Source organism: Ceratotherium simum, chromosome 3 (genome assembly GCF_057802395.1).
Source record: "Ceratotherium simum simum isolate JZ-2026a chromosome 3, ASM5780239v1, whole genome shotgun sequence".
Lineage (NCBI taxonomy): Eukaryota > Metazoa > Chordata > Mammalia > Perissodactyla > Rhinocerotidae > Ceratotherium > Ceratotherium simum.
This window is the reverse complement of record NC_141902.1, coordinates 15,621,263-15,643,602: the sequence shown is the minus strand read 5'-3', so window position 1 is coordinate 15,643,602 and position 22,340 is coordinate 15,621,263. Positions and strand designations below refer to the sequence as shown.

The window sequence follows — 22,340 nt, the reverse complement described above, 5'->3', positions numbered from 1 at the left end:
CAAGGAAGGACTAGCGTTAACATTTATGTAGGTTCTTTTTCATCTTAATCCAACCTTAGTTAATAATCAGAAAATTCTACATAGTGAGTAAGAAGATGTAATTAACCCTTTGACCCCAGAATCTTAATTGGCGCCTGTTGAAAACAGTGGGCAGTTAAAAAAAAAATTAAAAAGTAGCCTGCAGTGATTGAAACAGCTCAGTATATAGTAGCTTTCTTGATTCAAAATTTTTAAAAATTCCACAGAACTTTTAGATTAATCACATTTGGTTCGCAAGACTAACTAATTGAATGTTTCCTTCCTCCTCCCACCTTTTAAAATTGAGACACTCACATTAAACCAATATTGATGCTACCCTTAAAACTTTTCTAAGCAGCAAAATACAGCTAACTATAGCCAGGGATGACCCTGAATCAGAAGGTAATGGCTAGGTGAAGAGCGACCTTGCCAGTCCGCCATAGACCTGGTTTCATATCCCATTCTTTATTTGAAAGGTAATCAAACCTGAGTTATGGACATTCATCTCCTGCTATAGATATAATTGACTGAAATGATAAGTATAACTGTGAAAAATAAGGTTAACTAACCAATTTTGGTTTATTTTTTTATCTCTGTGATGACAAACAACTAATCTAACTAGTTGTTTTCTTCCCCCCACCAAATTGGCTATTATTTTTAATTGAATTGAGGAGATGTTTTGTGTCATGTAGACATAGACTCATTTTAATCTCACCAGGAAATTGGAACATGTGTCAAAGCCTCTGCGTCTGCCAAATAAAACTGGCCAGTTCTTAGATCGCTGCTGCTTAATAGCATCAGATGTTTAGCCTCCAGATATTTATTTTTTCGGCTATGGTGCCCAAACCTCCTCTAGTACTTTAGTAAATACGTGAGATATGAACCTAAAGTTAAAAAATCGCAGTCCCTTTTAGTGAGAAAGTAAAGGATGTGTGCACGTGGCAAATGAATAGCACTGGATGTTTTGGAGGACTGTGTTAGAATCCAGTCTAACTCTGATCTTCCAAGTGTTAGGAGAGTCCCAGATGATGTTAGACATCTGTGGCATCGGAATCTGAAAATATTCTAATAGCTCTGTAAACAGGCCTCTTGGAGAAAATAATTTCCCTTCCTCTCAGTCACTCTAGCCCGTGAGATGTAAGGGAAGGAGCATTGGGCCGGGAGGTAGAGCTGGACTTGCTAAGTCTTGGTTGAGCAGTTGTTAGGTGTTGACTAGATAAAGATGAGTAAGACATAGCGCCACTGCTGAGAAATTCAGTCTCCTTGGGAGCTAAGCCAACTAGGACCATACAATGTCATAAATGGTTTAATAATATGATGGGAGTGCAGCAGATTTAATTCTGGCTCTGCCACTAGCTGGCTGTATGCTCTCAGCCTCTCTGTGCCTCAGTTTCCTTACCTGTAAAATGAGAGTTTGGACCACAGGCAATTGTCTCTATGCCAGCTCCATCAGTCCTTTTTTCTTCTCTCAGCCTTCTGATTGTCGCCTGTCCCCATAGAATTCTCCTATGATCTCTCTCTGTGTCCCTCTAATCTGACAGTGACATTTTAAGGTTCGAGAAGATGGCTTCCACAGGTCTCTGTGATTGTATGCCAGGCATGGCTATTAGGCTGACTATAAAACCTACCCAGGCCCTCTTCTCCATGGGGAAGGTCAAAAGGGGGAGAGTCTTAATCCTCATGAGTCATCCTCGGGAGACATCTTACTTGAGGTAAAGACGTGTTGAAATGAGATCCTTCCCAAACTCCTACAAAGGAAACTTCTCTCCCTTTGCACTGGTTCAAAGGTTCCACTGTGCCACACTCTGAGCTCGAAAGGCGTATCTCACCAGGCTCCAGAAGGTGTGGCAGTTTGGTCAAAGGTAAGGAGCCCAGCAAGCAATATTTTGTTCCCTGTCCCATAGTTGGTTCCAGGGAGGTACTACAGAGCACAGGGGACAAGGTGACCTCTTGTGGAATTGACTTATGAACTCTGTTGTCATCCCACTTCCCATTTGTCTCCTCCTAACAATAGGATTCTACCATTTGAACAAATTGTTGAAAAACAAGTGATGATTTTTAAGAAGTCATGGGCTGCCTCTTAGTATAAATATTTTAACTTCAGAAATGCTATGACAGTTTTTCTTCTCATTAATTTACATGTATCAATTAGAGAATCTTTATTTTTAGTGAAAGGCGGTATAGTTATTAAGTCCAACTGTCAGAGTTTGAATCCTAACTCCATCACGAACTAGGGACAGGTGTGTTGCCTAACTTCCATGAACTTCAATTTCCTTGTATATAAAAAGTAGGTAATAATATAATTACCTCAAATGATACTTGTGAAAATTAAAAGACACAATACATGCAAACTGCTTAGCACACATTGCTTAGTAAATGTAAGCTATTATTATGTAGTGTCTTGACCAGACGCTCGTCTAGCATGTAATTTGCTTTTTTGTGGAGCAATACAATGTGACTTTTGAATGGTTTTCAAAACCCACTAAGTCAGAGGAGGACGCTGAGTGCTACCCACAGTTTCTGACCAGCGGGGCTTTGAAAACAGATCAGGAAGCATGGAATCCAAATTTCATATATACGTATAAATACATGTGCATACGTATTCCCATATACATACATACATATATATCATATATATTACATATAAAGCTCAAAAAAAAGTTTAGTGTTTTAAGAGATTGAAATTATTGTTGAAGTTTGAGGCAGTCTATTTTTCTAACCGAATTTTACATGCTTCTTCTACATTTCTACATCTAAAAATTATGTCATTAATTTAGTGTTGCCACATACCTCATTCCCATTGTGGGTTTCCTGTGTTTCCAAGTCCACAGCCTTTGTAAATACCACCTATCTTTAAAATTTCTTTTCCTGTGCAAGCAGTACTTGCGCAGTCTACCTGGTTATACATAAGTAATACAAAACAAAAGATATGAGGATGAGGGAGGGTATAAAATGCACTTGGATTGCAAGAATTTGAAACAAATTAATTCTCAGTTTGAGTGGTGTATTGCAGCTGGAGTCCATGATGATTTACACCATTCATCAAACTGAAAATGCAGCCCTCCACTTGGAAAGTGGACTGGGGTTTCAAGAGCTACAGATGATCTGTAGCATCCTTGTTTTTTTCCTCCTTTCTTTTGTTTCCATTTCAGAAGTTGTAATAGAAACTAGCTCTATCACAATAAAAACTTTAATACAGAGTTTTGCAGAAAAGGATTACAGTCTATGAGGTTTCAGCCTGTGAACATTCACTTATAATGTATTGACTTTTCCTATTTGTTCTAACACAATAGGCCCTGGGAGTGAGGAGGGCATAATCCTTTATTAATTAGGAAATTATTGATGTCCATAGTAGGTCAAGTGGTGATTTTGCTTGCTCTTCCTATAGGAACCCTTTTTTCTCTTGTTTCATTATAATTTCCATTTCTGTTCAGCTATTTAATGGAGAATCTTGCTGATTTAATCTCAGTAACTACTGAGTCCAAAAAAATAAAGGCAACATCTTATATAATCAGCATGACCTGATTTTAGACACGAATGTAATGTATCTTGATCAAAATGACAGAGGCCTGAGGAAGTCCCTGAAATAAAGGAAAGCTTGTAGTCTCAATTCAGACCTTTAATTTGTTCACGTATAATGCAATAGTAAAAGATCTTAGGACTTTTGTGAAACATGAAGGGAAAAAATGGTCTTAAATTCAGTGTGTGTTGCTTTGTATCAGATGCCTTATTAATTAAATCTCCATCATATATATTTATTAACCTATTTATGTATTTATTTCCTCTGCAGTCCCTGGATGGCTTTGTATTTGCACTAAATCAAGAAGGAAAATTTTTGTACATTTCCGAAACAGTCTCCATCTACCTAGGCCTCTCACAAGTAAGTAAAACAATTTAGATTCTTAAAGGCGACTGGGAAGGCTCCTTCAGCCTCGTGCTTTTCCTTCCTCAACGGATATTCTGTTTAGCATGGATTATCAAATTTATTCTTTAATGGCTCTACTTGACTCTTCTCACAAAGTCAGTTAGAAAATTGTATGTCAGTTTGGCACGTTCGGGATAAACTTGCGCTCAAAAACTTTAGTCCCCCTCCCCACCCCCAAGGATCGTTATTAATTTATTGAGAACAAATGAAGTTTCTGTCCTCCGTTGTTTTGAACTTTGAAACCTCTGTGCCCGGTAGGAGAGGGACACGCTAATAGTGCTTCCCTTGTGTCCTATTACTGGATGTTTATGGAGTACCCTGCATTATCCTGGGAGCTGACACAATGACAGGGAGTCATTTGGAGTCAAGAAATGCTGAAAGAGACCATTAAAATGTGTTGCAGGGAGGGTTCCAGCAAGATATATTTTGCTGCCTTTGCAAATGCTTCCTAATGCTGGAAGACAATTTCATAAAATAAGATAGCTTTTCATTATTTGCAGTTTAATTACTCACATGTGTCTGTCAGACGTTAAAAGAAAAGAAGTTGGAGGCAGATAGGGCAAGGGACAAAATCCTAGATGTTAGTTCTTGATATTCCCCTGGAACACAAAAATTTTACTTCTGTTGGATTCTAAGACACAGGCTGCATCTACAGAATGCCAAAATACCCTGCAGAAAAGTTTGCAATTCAACTAATTATCCAGATGTTTTCCCCATAAAAATGCTGAACATCTGGATATTTGTGCCCACACAGGTGATTGGCTGAGTCTGACCCTTTCATCTGCTGGTTTGGCATGAGGAAAACACAGCCTCGGTGGGAGGGATTTTGTGTGTGTGCGTGATGGTCTGCCAAGTTGGATAATCTACTTCTCATTCAGTTGCCCCTTGGAGCTAAAGATAGAGATAAGATTTGTCTCTCTCTTCTTAAGCAAAACCCACCCAGACTCATTGCTTCTGAAAGTTGGCACTGCTCTAAGGAGGCATCCAGCATGGCTGGACCCTTTGGCTGTTAATGAGTTTGCTGGTAATAGCTAAATCAGGAAAGACACTGGGAAATAATAAAGAGAGATATGTGGCATTTGAGAAAGGTTGGGGGAGGAGGAGAAATACTGCCAAATTTAATTATTTACTGTTGAGAATCCAAACAAGGGTCCATTAACTCTTTCTTGAAGAACATGCAAGCTATTGGCTGTCGTGTATAGAGTAATTCTATTTTATGTGAATTTCAGCAAACCAAATGATAGCAACTGGGCTGTTGTTAACTCAATATTAGTGCCCTTGCATTTCGTTGAAGTCTCTGGTTTTATAATATCCTTTAATAGACTTTAAGCCTTGTCTTAATCTGTTTGGGACCTAGTATTGAGAATCTCCAATTTTGAAATGGGTGTGCCACCATAATAATACTGTATAGAACTGGAAACACCATTGTTTGTTGTTCTGCAATGCCCATTTTCATCTGTTTTATGTAGAGTACCCAACAAAGTTTAATAAGCCAGTGAAGAAGGATGAATAATTAGTTTAAGCAGGTAAATGCTAATTAGGGGACTCCTGAAAAGCATCCATTATACACTAGCTCAAAACACATTTTACAGCCCTGGTTAGTGGTGTAATCCAAATTCTGTCAAGGCAACTGCATTTTCTGTAATTGAGATGTGTATGTTTGCTTTGCATAACAGATGGCTCTGTATGCTTAGACTGATAGCTAGGAAAATAATAATTGCATTATTCTGGCCAAAAGAATATTAGCTCTTGGGTTTTGGCCATTTCAGTCAGTCCTCCTGCCAGCACAGCATATGCACATATATGGATTGGATTTTCAAGGAAATTGATGCATCTGGAATAGTGTGGCCATCTGAAATATCATCTGTTCAAGAAAAATTTGGCTTTAACCCTGTGCTGGTTTCTCCTTAAAGGCAGTGTATTTTACTGCTTCTCTGCTGTAACATTAAGTCAATCTTTTCCTAAAATCTGAGACAGATAATTGAGGTTTCTGCAGAATAAAGCAGCTGTGTAGACATGGTACAGTAGCTGGCTACTTCTGTGCAGCCATTCCCTGCTTTTGTCTGTGATGGGTTTTAAAGTGCCTGTCAATAGTCAGCATCTTGACTTACCCAGGGGGAGACGCTGGCTGCGGTGTGCTCGTGCCTTCTGTGCTGGATGTGTTCAGTGTTGCCCAACATGTTAAATATGCAGGTAGTTATGAGGTATTAGACAGGGGTCTTCATTTGGAGGCATTATGCAGCCGAAATGACAAAGAGTCACTCACTAGAAAGTGATTTTTGCATATACCGATGTATGTATTTAGAGTTCAAAACTAAAGTTTAAGCATAGTTCTGGGTTGGGGGCCGACCCCGTGGCCTAGTGGTTAAGTTTGGTGCCCTCCGCTTTGGCGGTCCGGGTTCGGTTCCTGGGAACGGACCTACGCTGCTCATCAGCAGCCATGCTGTGGCAGTGTCCCACATACAAAATAGAGGAAGATTGGCACAGATGTTAGCTCAGGGCTAATCTTCCTCAAGAAAAAACAGCACAAAACAAACAAAAAAAAGAATAGTTCTGGATTAACATGAAAATAATCTGATAAGAGAGTGGTGTGTTTTTAAATGTCAAAGAATGAGGGAGGAAAAATCTATGCTAAAACTTTGGGAAAGGATTTCCAGCCCTGTTAAAGTTCCCAGTCCTGATAGAGTAATTGGGGATCCCTTCCCAGGTTTCTTCAATGCCCACTTTCGGTTGCCGGTGTGCGCGGTGCTCACGGGTAACATACAACGTAAAATGTTCTCAGAGTTAGTCGATTAATATTTGCTCTTTTAAACACACACACACCCTTAATTAAATGCAAACCAAACACTCTGCTTGTGTTCTACAACTTTGGCTCAGTGATTATTCCATCAAATTCTAGACAGTGATAAGGAGTCTATGAAGTTATGATCTCCCCTTTCCTTTTAAACAGTTTTGTTCAGTAAAGACAAGGTGTAGTTGTATCATCGAAGATTTATCCAGTGAAGTTGCTGAGGAATATTATGAGCATGTCAGTTCTTTAGAACCTAGCTGTGTCTGAATTTGTAACTCTCAAGATATTCATTCCTCAGTTTTATTTTCTTTCAACACATAAATAAGTATGGTGGCTTTAGAGAGGCTTATGTTCAGGAAAGAATTAAGATTCTTTTTTGGCTCATGAGAAAACTAAGGAGAGAAACTTCTGCTGAGCTCTGTTGTGTGGCTTGAATACAGAGGCAGCCAGAGTGGATTTTTCTTCTACATCCGTTGTAACGGTCCCTGGTGTCCAGGATGTGTGCGTGCCAGTTGTTCTCTTTAAAGCATTTTCATGGTGTCACGTTGATGGGAATGAAGTGATCTATGATGATGTCCCTTAGCAGCCCTTTTGACTTTGCCGGAAGTAAATGTTTAATTTAACATCAAAGATGTGGTTTTATGTTGTAGAAATATGCAATGTTGATTTGCTTGCCTGGGTAAAAATGATTCCTGGGGCTTGCCCCATGGAGTAGTGGTTAAGTTCACACGTTCCACTTCGGCGGCCCAGGGTTCGCGGGTTCGGATCCCAGGTGAGGACCTACACAGTGCTCATCAAGCCATGCTGTGGCAGCGTCTCACGTATAAAATAGAGGAAGATTGGCACAGATGTTAGCTCAGGGACAATCTTCCTCAGCCAAAAAAAAAAAAAAAAAAAGGATTCCCAGTGTCTCACCATGAGGCCTTATCTTAAAGGAAGATCCCTTAAATATCGATGCTGAGTTTGGTTTGCATGGAGGTTAAATGACTTCTTATACCTGGTGATGGTGTTCAGAGATGCTGAAGACAACTCTGCTCTCCTGCTATTATGGAATAAGCAGAAGTGAAAATGAAGAAAGATAACATAGTAGATTTGCTAATACTGCAAATGTAGCAATGATATGTAGCCATCTTTTATGAAATCTCTTCCAACATGTAAGGGGCTTAATCACCAGATATTCCAAAAGAGACTTTATATGATAAATAAAAAGCATTTCTAGTTTGATATAAGACTTAAAACTTAGAGAAATATGTATTTGTTGGCTTATACCCTCCTCTTTCCATGAAGGAAATAGCTTACATAAACATTTATTATAAAAAATAATGGCAAAATAGAACTAGGGTATACAGAAAAAAAAATAAAAGTAGGTAATCTGTTACCACATAGTAGAAGAACACAATAGAAGCTTATAAAAAGGGATATAAATGGTCTGATAAAGCTTCAGATTTAGCTATGAGCTTCCTGGTAACCAAAGCAAAAAGAGAAATACAGCCACCCATCAAAAATAAGGAAGCACCACTTCTTAAGGAAAGTGAAGTTTTTCTAGAACTGAAATAGAAAAATAAATCTTAAATACAATTTCTGTAGGAGCTAATATGTGGATCATGACATTGATTTGCTTCCATTGGAATCTGCATTCAGAGCAAGGTTGTAATGACCCATTTAACAAACATGAACACACATATTGCAAATCTCATAAGCAGGCAGAAGACACTTAACCCCTAAGATGTTGGTGTGCCAAAGATCGTTTTGAGAGTGATGTTCTGGCATCCAGGCCTTACAATAACATTCACCAATTTGATGGTTTATGTGCTTTTCAATCACCTTTCTCTCATCCATATACAAATCCTGCATTTTCTTTTAAATACTGATGAAATATTCAACATTTTAATTGCCACGAGTCTCAGTTAACCAGAGGATAAAAATGGACTCATGTCTTCTGAAAACAGTTTTCCTTGAAAGGGACGTAAGAGGTGATGATTCTTATGCACACCTGTGCCAGCAAAATGTTTTCAAGTTAACATGGAGTCCTATTTAAAATAAAATGGGATCTAGAGCAAACTGGGAAATTAACAGATTTTACGTTGTGATATTATTAGAAAATACCCTACAGCCAGCTAAGCCCTCTCTTGCAATGCATTCTAATCACCCCCAATGGCCTCCAGTGCCCAGCCTGTGTATGAGTCGCTTCTCTTCTCACCAAGTCCCCGTCCTGGTAGAAGATACTTCCTTGCTGTTGTAAGCCAGCCAGGAGGTACTGCAGACAAGGTTATAAATCGGCTTGTTTCAAGGCAGCTTGCTGAAAGGGGCAGGGTGCCTGCAGATATAGGAGCTAATAGAGGTGAAGGTGAAAAGGGGTAAATGGTTGTTTTAAATTTGGTCTTTTGTTTAAGCCACGCAGATACAGTTACCATAAACTCCTTTCCCCCTCCTGTTCATCTCCGTATTTTAGATTTCTCTGCATTTGTTATATAGAATGGCAAATAAAATTACAGCTACAGCACACAAGTACAAGGTCAGATAAATGACAGAGCTCAGTCTATTTGTGAAGCTATTCTGAAAGGGGACCATGGTGCCAAATGTGGTTTATTTGAATAATAAAGAAGAATTAGATTCCCCTGATAACTTGGCTGAGGGCCAATAAATCACTGGAGGTTAAAGACGCTTTGCAACTGCCATGTCTTTCTTTTGCTTTTCCAAAGCGCAAGGCTCAACTCTCCCATTCGACGTTTTTCAATGCAAATCAAGTTGAGGTTACTATGTGGTTAATACTCTCACTTCCATGCTTGTAAAAGATATATATATTTCTTTAGTGGGGTGAAAAAAGAAGACATTAGCTTTCCTTACAAGTTATTACTCTTGTTTGGCATTATCACATCCTAGCTAGCTGGAATATAAAGACAAAAAAGGTATTATTTCAACATAGCAGAGAGCTCATAATAATGGAGCCAAGAGTTAGCGTTTTTTCAGTTGGTGTTCTAAATTTATGCAACACTGGGATAACTGGTGTTCCTTCAATAAATGAATATGCACAGCCATCCAAATATTGCTGTGTGGCCTCCCTTTTTAAAATCTTTCAAGTAGGCATTCCTTAGTTTTAAAAAAAAAGACAAGAAGAAAAATATATCATTTTCTGCAGCTTGTGTGTGTGTTTTTCCCCCTACATTTTTCTCCTATACTAATCATAAAAAGTTCATCACTTCTTGGTGTAACAAAGAAAAATCCCCTTTTGAATGTGGAAGCTCTGAGGGTTTAGAGACTATTGAGAAAATATAAGTATCAAAATAATTCAGAAACAGTACAAGGCACAGTGGCACATTATCAATTTACAACATTTAAATTGATAAATGCTTGGTGGTGAAGGCCTACAAGGGCACTTTGAAAAGCAAATAGCGACCTGGTGAAGAAATTGATTTCCCCCCCCCGAAAATGACTGCATGATGCATCATTTGACTGCATGCTGTCCGAGTGCTTGACAGAGATAATCTCAGCAATCCCACGGGTGACCTTATCGTTCTCCCCAGGGCAACTTCGTCTACGTTCTGACTTTGTGCATGTCAAGGTTCCTCCCGGCAGGATCCTTGGGGGAGAAAGTTCCTCTGTTCGATCCAGATATTGAACTGCTCTCTCTTCCCCCTTTTCCTTCCTCCCCACCCTCCCAAATAGGCAAACACGCCTCTTGATTTCATCCATAATTATGAATGAGCGGGCAGAGGAACACAGCAGCTCTGCGCTCTGGATCTTTGTCGAAGCCCTTATTACCTCTTAGTTCACGTAGTTCTAGGTGATAACCTATAGGAGCAGGGATCGTTTTATCAGAAAGAATAGAAAAATTCCCTCATGTTCTCCTCTAGTGCTTTCCCGTCTTTAGCAAGATGCAAAAAGCTAACCAGTTTCTTTCTTCCTTGTACTTGCAAGCGTTTTTTTTCCTCCCCTCCGATCTTTACACAGAAAGCTTCTGAGACTGTTGTAATCCATATAATCTAGTTTCTAATAATATTGTCCTCTCACTATCCAGTGCTTCTAGGTGTTTCTCTTGTAACTTTAAAATTATGTGATACTGACATAAGGCCCGGCTCACACGTCACCCTGCGCTATGGGGCTGTGCATCCTGGTGGAGCCTCTAGTGCAGAGATTTGATGTAATCCGTGAGGCTTCCTCAGGACCACTGGTATTTTGAAAATATTTTTCTGCTGGAGAGGAATAATTGACCATTTTTTATGATTAAAATTTTTCTGCTGATATATGTGGATGTGTGTGTGTGCCTGTCTGTTTGTCAGTAATCTTCCTGCCACACAGCTTGTCCTTGATAATTACAGTTCTTGATTAGCCGCTTCTTGAAAGCACAAACACCCTGCCTCGCTTGGCACCCTGAAGCTACGGTCCCCACTGGCTTTGACACCCTCGGTTCACCACAGTCAACCCCTTTTACCTCCTTCTTTCATCCACAACATTAATTCTGGGTGAACAAGACGTGCTTCCTTGCTTTTGACAAGATTTGCTGCAGTCTCATGCGACAAAAACCCAACACTCATTCCAGATTCAGAAAGTAGGATTTATAACAGCATTTTAATTTAATGTTGGATGTCGAACATATAAAGAGATCACAGTAGTACTAGAGCTGAAAATTGATGCCTTTTTTATTAGTGTCCTCTCAGAAGTGGGTGAGACGCTGTTTGTGCAATGGAGCACAGAGCAGCACAGTCAGATGAATGAGGATATGCTATCTGCAAGGAATCATATTTCAAGCCACTGTCGGCCTCTATTGATGTGCTCAGAGTTGAAAGGTTACGCTAGTAAATGCCATCCGAATTTCCAGCATTAGAAATCGGTAGAATAATCTGCTGGCTGTCACTTTATGCTCAGCCTAAATGCACTGTGAGGGAGTGTTTTACTTATTTTAACTCCAAATTAATTTCTCATTACTGGTGCATTTCTTTCTCTCATCCGTGCTTTCATCAGTCCCCAGATGGGACTGATTTCTCACAGGCCTTCAGAGTAAACCAAAATCTCTGAAAGAAAATGAAAGAAATTTGCATCATGGTACATGAGAATTATATTCTTCTTATTTATTCCTTTGAACATATTTTCCCAGGCACTGAGGCTAAAACACAGAAAGTCTATGTGCAAAGGGGGCTTTTCTAGTTAGACTGAATCACAGAATCATGACACAATAAAAGATAGGCTCACCATTTTCAAATGTATAATTTGAAGACCTTTTACATTTTTTCTTAATTTCTGGAGTTAATATGATTAAGAGAAAAATGAAAATGGAGTGTCTTCATTTTATGGGATCAGGAAATCTAAAGTCAGAAAAAAATACTTTTTGGAGAGCTAGCTAGTTTTATTTGTGTGGAGAAAATGGTATTTTCGTATGCATTTTTAAAGTAGAGCACTAAGCAAGAGTAAGATGGAAAAGAAAATTTAGTCATCATTCTAAGTCCGTAATTTATTCATTTTTAAATAATGAAATGGTGTTTTTCTGAATTAACCCATGTATTATTCATGCAGGCATTGGCAATGTAATGTCGCTGGTTTTCTGGAAAGCAACGTACATTTCTTTGCCTGACAAGCAGTATTTTATATATGGTATTAATTTAATGGCTTATTTTATTATGCAAAGTTGGAAAGTAAAGATAATTTCTGTCTATAATGTGGTGCTTATATAGGCAATATATGCAAAATAATACCTCTACACCTATGCCCGCTATCCTTCCTCAGTTAGCCTGCACCCTCTAAGAGCAATGAGCAGATGCAAACGGCTCATATGAAGAATAAGAAATAACTTGACCTCCTGGGAAGGAGGTCATGAAATCGTTAAATTCATGTGAAATCCAAATTTCATTTCTACGCACACGCATTCAATCTATATTGGGTTTTAGCTCTTACATAGGAAGACGTGGTTTTCATGACAGGAGTAACATGGCAACAATTTCAGTGATAATTTCAGCTAGAATATAATAAGGAAATTGACTTCAGGTTTTTGCATGAGTTCTAGAACTAGGCTCATGACCTGAAAATTGATGCTGGTTTTAGACAACAAATGCCTTGTGGCTTTTTATCCCTCCTATTCCCTCCGTCCCCTTTGGATGACAGTCCAAAGATGTAATCTCATTTTTCTAAAGAGTCGTTTTTAAAGAGACTGATAGCAATTGTTCCAATGATGCAGAGCATCTTTGATGTACGTGCCTGTATACATGCATAAATGGATAAATTGATTTCTTTCTGATTTGGTTTTTGTGCCTTCTGCGTTTTTGTCTCCTGATATAAATAATTTCCAAAAAGATTCACTAAAACAGCAAACCAGGTTTTCCTTTGAGTATCTGCCTCCCCTTTCAGCCTCCTACAACTCCAAATTGACCACATTCAGTAGTAAGACAAAACTTCCTCTGATGCTGTTAATTTTTAATGTGCTGGCAGATTCAATCTATTACTTTCAACAACTGTGCAAACTTTTTGAAAGCGAGAGAATGTATGCAGAATGAAGTTTTCCCTGGGAAGGAAAAAAGTGGTTTGAGATTGGATGTTTTCAGGGCAAGTGAAGGCCCTTGGCAGAGGTGACCAGGTAGAGAGTTTGGTAGATCTCAGAAGTATGTCAGTGATACAGCATTTGGATGTCAGGCAAAAAATCATAGATTCCATTTAGTTTTTCTTCTAGGTTTTGGGGAAGCAAGTTTTGTATCAAGCAGCCTCCTCCCTTTTGGCATCTCTCCCTAACAGGAGTGTTGTTTTAGAACCACAGGCAATCCCTTTTAGTAATGTTTTGCCAAGGAAACAATAGAAAATTGCCACTCCATTAGGAAAGAGCTCTCTTTAAGGAGCATACACACAGGGGACGGTTTCACAAACTTCTGAGTTGTATTATCGTCGTTCTATACTCTGTCTTGACTTTTGGGTGTTTGTTCCCACTATACTTTATTAGATGCTTAGATCTAGTTAATCAAAGTCCATAATTGTTGAATTTGATATTTTTAGGACCTTAAAAAACATTTGCACAAGATGTGCTCGTCTATATATAGGGAAGACACCGAGAAATGTTTCCAGAACACAAGAATGGTAGCGTTAACTGGGATCTGGTTCTTTCCCATGAAATGTACAGGCTTGCTTTGTTCTAAGAAATGTTGAGGCCAGCAAAATTGCAAAATGACTAAATAAACATTATTTGGATTATGAAGTATTCCTTTAAGTGGCGAGTGCCGTTCTTGCTTTTAAATATCTATGCAGAGAATCATTATCTACTTAATGAAATCAAAAGAGGGTGTAGGAAGGGGAGAGAGACACGAAAATTAAAGTGTTCAGAGGCATTCCATTTTAAGATCAATCAGAAATGACTATGTGGAAAATGAGATTCTGTTGGTAGACAACTTTTTTTTTTTTTGGTGATGAAGATTCGCCCTGAGCTAACATCTGTGCCAATCTTCCTCTATTTTGTATGTGGGTCACCACCACATCATGGCTGACAAGTGGTGTAGGTCCACGCCTGGGATCCGAACCTGTGAACCCAGGCTGCCAAAGCGGAACGCGCCAAACTTAACCACTGTGCCATGGGGCCGGCACCCCCAGACAACTTTTGAAGAGCAAGCAGTGCTCACCGCTCCTAGTAAGCACGGGGATCTCCTCAGCCTTGGTTGCCAAGTGTGATGGGAATGTTGTTTGCAACCTGGTCGTCTGGAAAAGGGAAACCTGGTCAGACTGTTCACTCCAGTTTTCCAGGATGACTTCAAACTGCTGGGCCGCAGAGGTTTGGTGTACTTGTGACGTCCTGTCTGCATATCTGTGTGAATTACAAAAGTCTGCACATCGCACAGGACAGATGATGCAAATTCAAGGAAAATAAGAGGTGAGACTGGGAACAAATTCCCTGAAATTAAAAAAAGAAAAAACATAATTTTTCCAATTCATTAATTAAAATTGACATCACAGGGTTTGCAAAGACCAAGAAAGGACCGTGCCATTTCACTACATTTCAAAACCTTTTCACTTGAGCAGACAAGTAAATCATGCAATTACTGGGACTCATTCAGCTCTTTAGTAAAAACACAGGCCTGCAACCTTGGATGTAACACACATTGAAATGAGAAGAGTTGAACTGAAGATATTTCTAAAATGTCACCACTGCTCTGTGACACTGGATGATATGTTTATCCATTCATTATCACCGAGAACACCTGGGGCGGTGCTCAGGAAATCAGATAGTGCCTTTTAAAATAATTATAAAAGAAGCATAGATTAGCAAGCTAAGGGGAAAATAGACAATCCTGCATCACGATGTTGCTAATTTTGATCTGTTTGGGGGCATCAGCTCCCGAGTCACAACAGTGTAATAACTGCCTGCAACTGTCAGCAGAAGTGAGGAGTGAGAGTGCCAAATAGGACTATTTCTAAAAAGCAAATGTTTTCCTGGAGATGAAATCCAGACATTCATTTGCTGTTTATAAAATCAAGATGCTCCATTGATGCTGTTTCTATTGTCGGTTTCTGGCTTGATCCTTTTGTCTATGAGGTGTTCAGTCTTTGGAGAAGCAGGAGAAAGTGCTCTGGACTGGGATCCAGGAGACCTGGTTCTGCTACCAAATAGGCAGATGACCTTCAAGAAGGCTGGATCTTAATTTTTCTTAAGTGTGAAATGAAGGGGCGATTTCCCAGGCTCCTTCCTCTTTAAAACATGTGCTCTCTGAAATTCATTCGGCGTTGGACATTTTATCCTGAGCACTAGGGTGGGAGAGGGGAGCCTGGAAGAAGTTGGCTATTTTATTTTTAACCTTCAAAGGAATTTAGTTGAGCAGATGCTACCCTGAACTAGTCAGAGTAGAAAAGAAATGATATGGCTTTTAAAGGGCACATCTAGCATATCTACTGGGGTAAAGTAATTCTGGCAATGCTTCAAAGGATATAACTTTTGATAGTAAAGGAGGTAGGCTGTGGAATGAAATCACATATGGCAGGCTGTCAGAGTCTCCTACACTTTCAGTACGCTTATATAAGTGCAAATGGAGGCTGCTTCAATGGAGTCCCTCGAAATTTCCTGCTAAGACGGCTTGCAGATTATCTGATATTATTTGACTAAATTATCTCTGTAGAAGCTGAGGACAACTTTATGATCAAATGTTTTGAAATTAGTTTTCCTCGTTGGCAGATTATCTGAAATATGAATTGCTCTCATTTGAGCACTCAAAATTGAAAGGCTTTGGTAATAGCAATTATATAAAAACAAGGGTCCTGAAGTGCTGTATATCATGCTGAAGGGGATATGTTTATAGGTCAGTGATGTCAATAACTGGACTTCTCCCAGATACCTTGTCATTACCCTTTTATTCCGGGCTAATGGGAAGGACAGACTGACTGTCTTTGTAACAAAGATATTTCATTTTGGGGAATAAATACTGATTTTATTGACTCTAGACATTTAAACATAGTCAATTCGTATTTATTACATTTCCCAAACCTTTCATAGGGTGTCTGAGGATCTAAAAAGTACAAACACATGGAAAATGTATAGAATTCTAAACAATTCTGAGGTGGTGTTATCCGTATGATTGACTCGTGTGTTCCTGATGCCTCCTCTGTGAAGTATTCCCATTCCTCTGTGGACTTTTTCTGTTCATATTTATGGCTTCACAATGAACGATAATTATAACTAACATTTATTAAGCCCTTACTGTGTGCCAGGCATCGTTCTAAGCACTTCACTACCATTAAAGTTTGTAATCTTAACTATTGTCAGGTACAGTTACTATGCCCATTTTATAGATAAGAAAACTGAGGCTCAGAGAGGTTAGATAGCTTGCCCAAGGTCATACAACTAGGAAGTGGCAGAACTAGCATTTAAACCCATCCCACTGGACTCCAGAGCACTCGCTGTTAACTGTTATTGTTAGCTGCCTCTGGGAAGTTTTAGGTAATTAACAAATAGCATTATTCAAGGCTTGTGGGTTAAGAGAAACTGAGGCTTGGAGCAATTAAGCATTCTGCTCAGAACCATGAAATAGTTATTCTCACAATGCCAATGCATATAAATGAACTTCTGAAAACATTGGTAAAATTGCATAGATATATCCGAAAATTATGATGTTCAACATTATTAGAAATATTCCAAGATTCAATAGCAGGGCCCCGTAATCAATAATAAGGATCTAAACAGAGGGTACCCGTGATATTTGCCACACATTTAGTATGCATTCATGCATGCCAGCCTTCATCCAATACTGAGGGACCTACATGCGCCAAAAACTGTGCTAAAAACTGAGGCTATTAATAACTAAGGCATAGTTCCTGCCCTCAAGGACTCGGTGTCTTCAAGATGTAATAGACATGGTAACCAAGCTGTAATGACCTCTACGTCCCTACGTCAAATATTATAATGAACAATGAATGTCACACATTACAATAAAGAGATGTACTACAAACCATGGGAACAAAAAATGTGGATGACTGTCTCTGCCTAGAGAATTTTGCAAAGGATTTACCAAAGTAATTACATTTAGGTCAGGCCTTGACCTAAGCATTTTCCATGTAGAAAAGGGGAAGATGGTATTCCAGGCAAAGGGATGCCTATTTGCAAAGTCATTTCTTATGGCAGGAGATGAGTCTGGAAAGTTAGAACTGGGCCAAATTGGAAAGGGTGTCAGAGGAAGCTAAAGAAATTGGACTTTCTCCATTAGACCCTAGGGAGCCATAAAATGTTTAGAGGGAAAAGTGAAATATTAGATCTGTGCTTCAGGAAAAAAATAATTCTGGCAAAAAAAATTAGATGGCATCTTCCAATTAAAAGACTGATAAATAGTCCAGGGAAGAGATAAAAATGAATTACAATAGGGCACACAAGTACAAATAAAGTGAAGGGGATGGATTTGAGAGGCCTTTTTCAGGTAAGATCAATGCCTTGGTGATTGATGAAATGTGGTGGAAAGCAGGAGAAGTGCATTTTTAAAGCTTACTTCTGATTTAGACGTGTGGCATTTGAGAAACTTGTGGGACATCTGTTGAGTAAACAGGCTTCAGAGCTCGTGGGAGAAGTTGGGTTCAAAGTTACAGGTCGGGAAGTGGTTAGCATATAGATTGTACCTGGACCCAAAGGAGGTAGATGAGATTACCGAGGAGAATTTTCAGTTCAAGAAGGAGGGAGTGGAGCCTGCTAAGAAGGCAAGCCTGAGAAGATCCCAGTGTACTGACAGGCAGAGGAAGAGAAGGCTGCATATAAGATGAAGCACAAATGCTTAGAAAGCAACCTGGAGAGTCTCTTCCTCAAGAAGAATCATGGAAGTTGTCATTAGCAAAGTCAGAGAAAATGAGATTTTTCAGAAAGGATGTGATAAAGTGTCTGAAAGTTATAATATTATGAGGATAGAAAAAAGCCATTGCATCCATCAGTTAGAAGATTACCAGTGATTTGAATATCATCGGTAGCACAGTGAAGGCTGCAGCCGAAGTGCAGTGGGCTGTTGAGTGAGAGGTACCAGTGTATTCAGTGAGATCAGCCTCTCCTTGCAGGCGGTTTGGGGGTAAAGAAAGTGGGTAGTGGAAAGAGAAAGGGAAAAGTAGTTTGATGGAGAGAGAGAGTTGATGAATCTCATTTTTAAGCTTAGATGACTTTAACATTAGGTTGAGAAGTTGGGCATGTAGAAAAAGATATGTTAAAGATTCGAGAGAGGGATAATCTTTGGACCCAGGTCTCAAAAGGATAAGCTTAGTAGTGTGACGGCCATGAACCTAGGAAATAAATAGGAGTATCTCTTGCTCTTCTGCTGGAGAGAAGTTGGGGAATGGAGTTTGGAGGTAGAAGTGGGGAAGGAGAAAGATCCACTTTAAAGGAATTCATGGTGCCTCTCACTTAGTAAAGGTGAGGCCAGAAGAAGACTCTGTAGTTACTTTTGCTAGGATTGATCAGCCTTGGTCCATCAACACAAGGGTGCAGCCAGCAGAGATATGAAGTACCAGGGATGCCAGGCACAAGGAGAGGTCAAAGCAGCAAGGCCAAGTCACAGGCCGAGGCCGGGGTAACTTCCTTTTTTGGCCAAACCTGATGGAGCTACAGCCCCTGAGATAAAATCCTAGGACATTCTAGGGGGAGTAATGGATTCAATTATGGGCCAACACCTTGTGCAATTAGCTAGTGCCATTTAATGTAGCTTGTTAGCCACCAGAATGCAGTCTGCTGCCTATGACCTTTCCACTGTTAATTGATGATCAAGTCCATGAAGAAGGTCAGAATTCAAGATTCAAGGATTGTATTCATTGCTCCCCCTATTAACATCTGATAATTTGTACAGAAAGGAAAAAAAGTGGAGAAAGTATTTTCTGTAATATTTCTAACTTTGAAATCCCGTCTTTGCTTCCCTTTCTCCTGCCCTTAAATCACATATAAGCAGCCCATCTGATGGGTGAGTTTGCACGTCTCCCTTTGAACCTGTAGGTTTTCCAATGGTCCTTAGTGATTTTTCTGAATCCTGAGGCTCCCACGTTCCTTTTCTGCTCATCTGTCTGTCCATACAATTAGTACATAATTGGTAAAAAGAGTATTCTTGTGGAGGTCCAGTGTCTGAGAACATTGCAGTCCAGTAAGCTCTCAGTGAGGGGAGTGATTTGTTTGTTTTGTTGTTTAGAGTTTATTTTATGGTGAAAATCAAAAAAGCCTTTGGGTTTTTAAAATCCAGTTCTAATTGTTCTTTTTAATTGTTACTGATTATAAAAGAGAAAACTGTTTAATAATTATAACTAGACTTATATCTACTATAGCAATGAATTGGTTTATGTCAAAGGAGGTGAAATGGAACATGTGAATTCAAGATCTCGAGCCTGTGTCTCAGTATTGCTTTTTGTTTCTTGAGAAAGAGAGAGTGAAGGAAGGAAATAAGAAGAGAGAGTGGAGAAAGAGAGGAAGCTAAGAAAGAATAAATGTTATTTTAGCCCTCTCACACATACACCCCCACTTCATAGCCCACCTCATCCCTTGGGTTGCCAAGTACAAACCTGTGGCAAACTGGCATAGTACAAATATTTAAATGGAATGTGTAAAGTAAGCCTTGATATATGCCCGCTTGCAAAAGTGGGCCTATTAAAGGAAACAAATGCCATCCGTGTCTGTTTCCAGCTGAGGTTATAATGTGTGGGATGGTCGTGAGCGCCAGATTCCCTTTGCATTCGGTGTCATAAACCACACAGTTTATAGTGCCATATGAATTTGTAGAGCTGATTGTTTTATTGTATTTGAGTGTAAATTTTTCATCCCTTTCAGTTCCACCGCCATTCTCAGAGAATACAGGTTTTGTGCTGATACGATGTTTCCTAGCTCTGGGCATGGCCTACCCCTACTACTGACTGTAATTTACTTTTTGGTGTCTGTCGCCTTGAGCCTGCCTTCTGACTAGCTTGTTGAATGATGTGCTAATCCATTATATTTTTCAGACAACTGTATCGACCAGTATAAACAGACTGGAGGGCACAAACCTAAATGAAAGCTGTACTTCCCTGAATCATTTAAAAAGCCCCAGCTTGGTGGCAGTGCAAAATAACTTGGCTCTGTACATTAAGTAAAGGAGAGGGAGATCTCAATAAATAAAACAAAAAATGGAAATATCCCTGCCTGCAGGAGCTTACTCCAGGTTTCAAATGTTCACCTTCATTCACCTCTATTTTTTTTAACATGATGATCAGAGAGGGCTACTTTAAAATGCCCTCTTCTAACACAGGTCTGGAGTGAAACACACACTCAGCATCTCCTGCCATTGGTGAGGTGCTCTTACCTGATATAAATAAAGAGCAGAAAGCAGGCACTCAAAGGAATTTCAGCAGAAAAATTAAGCCTTAGATCGGCCTCTTCTGAGTCTTTCCCTAAGAGATGTGGAAATGGATGGCCAAATTGGTTGGGAGAAAATAAGTTTCAAATTAATCTTCCTTTAAAAAACAAAGTGTCAGCAGAACCCCAGCTCTTCAGTTTGCAAGACCAAAGCCATGAAGTAAAAATTTACCTGTCACCATGTGAGTAAACATACAGTAGCTGCTGAAACTTTGTGTCTGTACATTCAAATTTAACCTAGCGCAAGTAACATTGTGGAAATGGTGTTCTTCACCTAAAATTACAGCACAACCGAAGAAAAGCAATTCCCTGATGACAGACAGGGGCTCCCTTTGTTTCTGCACGCCTTTGATGCCTGTTGCTTTTACAAAGAGTTATACTGGGAATTACTCACATGGCTTCAGATTACCGATATAAAAAAATAAATAAACCCATTCTTCCCAAATCTCTTGCTCGGCTTTTGGAGGTTTGTAAGGCGTAGTCTGTATTTTTCACATTTGTCTTATCCGTAGTGGCCAGATGCAGACCATCCTAGACCCTTCGATCTGTAGAAAGATGGGGAGGTTTCAGAGCACATTCCTGTACCTCTCATTGGATGGTCACAGTGATCTTTTAAGGCTGAGTATGAGGATTTTATGCCCATTTGACAGATGCAGAAACTAAAATTACCAGCAGTGAATGGCCAAGGTCACAGAGCTAACAAGTGGTAAACCAGGACTCTGCCTCTTGGCTCCATCTCTCACAGCCACTTCCTTTCTCATCAGACCTACTCAACCAATGCTGAGACTTTTATTCTCCTGCTAGGGAAGGGAAGGGCTGATCTGAGAGTGACATGATATTCTGTCCTCTATATGGCCACAGTGAATGCTGCCTTTCTACCAACAACCCAGCCCCCACATAGCTTTACTCCTTCCAGGGGTAGAGGAAATTAAAACATTGTTATACAAGAGTGCTTGTGGAGATCCTGAGCCACAGTCCTTATGACAGCTTAAAATTCCGAGCCTGCTCGTGCCCGGACCTGTATAAGGAGAGTTCGTGAATAAATCCTTCCAATTCCAAATGCAAATAAAAAGACCCTTTGTGGCCACACACAGCCCTCCTTTGATCTCTGGTGCAGTGTCTCTCAGCTTTGTACTAGTCTTAACATACCACATGGAGTTTGAAATTCACTTCTAGGCCTTAGACAGCCTGTTGGGTCAGCATGTTCTTTCTAGTTCTTTCTGAAGGAAGTTACTGCCCACAGCTCTCTTTGCTGTTTTGAGAGTTCTAAATTCACTCTTCTTTTGCCTCCTTTTCACTTCACAAGTCTGATGAACTACTGGTACCCATCCTCTGTTCACTCAGGGGTTTGGCCAACGGGGCGAATAATCTATCCTACATTTTTAAAAAGTTATCAAAGTCCTGACTTAACATAGTCACTAAATAAGTATTTGTTGACTGATGGACTGAATGAATATCCCCCACCTTCCATAGAGTATTTTGCTCACATGAATAATCCTGCAATCAGGGGTTTCTCAATGGATCAAATCAATTCCAAACTTTGTTTCAATCTTCCACTTTAATGGACCGAGAGTAGGCATGACTAGGATCAGTTGTACTTTAGGAAGACTGGTTTTGCTTGCCCAACTTACTCGTCATTTAATGAAACCAGAGAAAACAACAGAGTAATCTTTTCTTACTGAACAGCACATTAAAATAATATGAAGGGAGTTCAAACATTATCAGCATTTACATAGCAGGGAGTGGGGATGAATTTACATTTATCGAGAATAAACTATGTGTCAGGCTCAATGTCAGCAATATTAGCATTA

General features: G+C 39.6%; 1 protein-coding gene across 1 annotated transcript in view; it reads left to right on the top strand.

The window, feature by feature from the left end:
* NPAS3 (neuronal PAS domain protein 3) overlaps positions 1 to 22,340 on the top strand; it is an 827,327-nt gene that overhangs the window by 579,122 nt on the left and 225,865 nt on the right. The window contains exon 4 of the mRNA XM_087422742.1: positions 3,809 to 3,898. Within this exon, the coding sequence (XP_087278868.1) occupies positions 3,809 to 3,898 (90 nt within the window). The remainder of the gene's footprint in view (positions 1 to 3,808; positions 3,899 to 22,340) is intronic.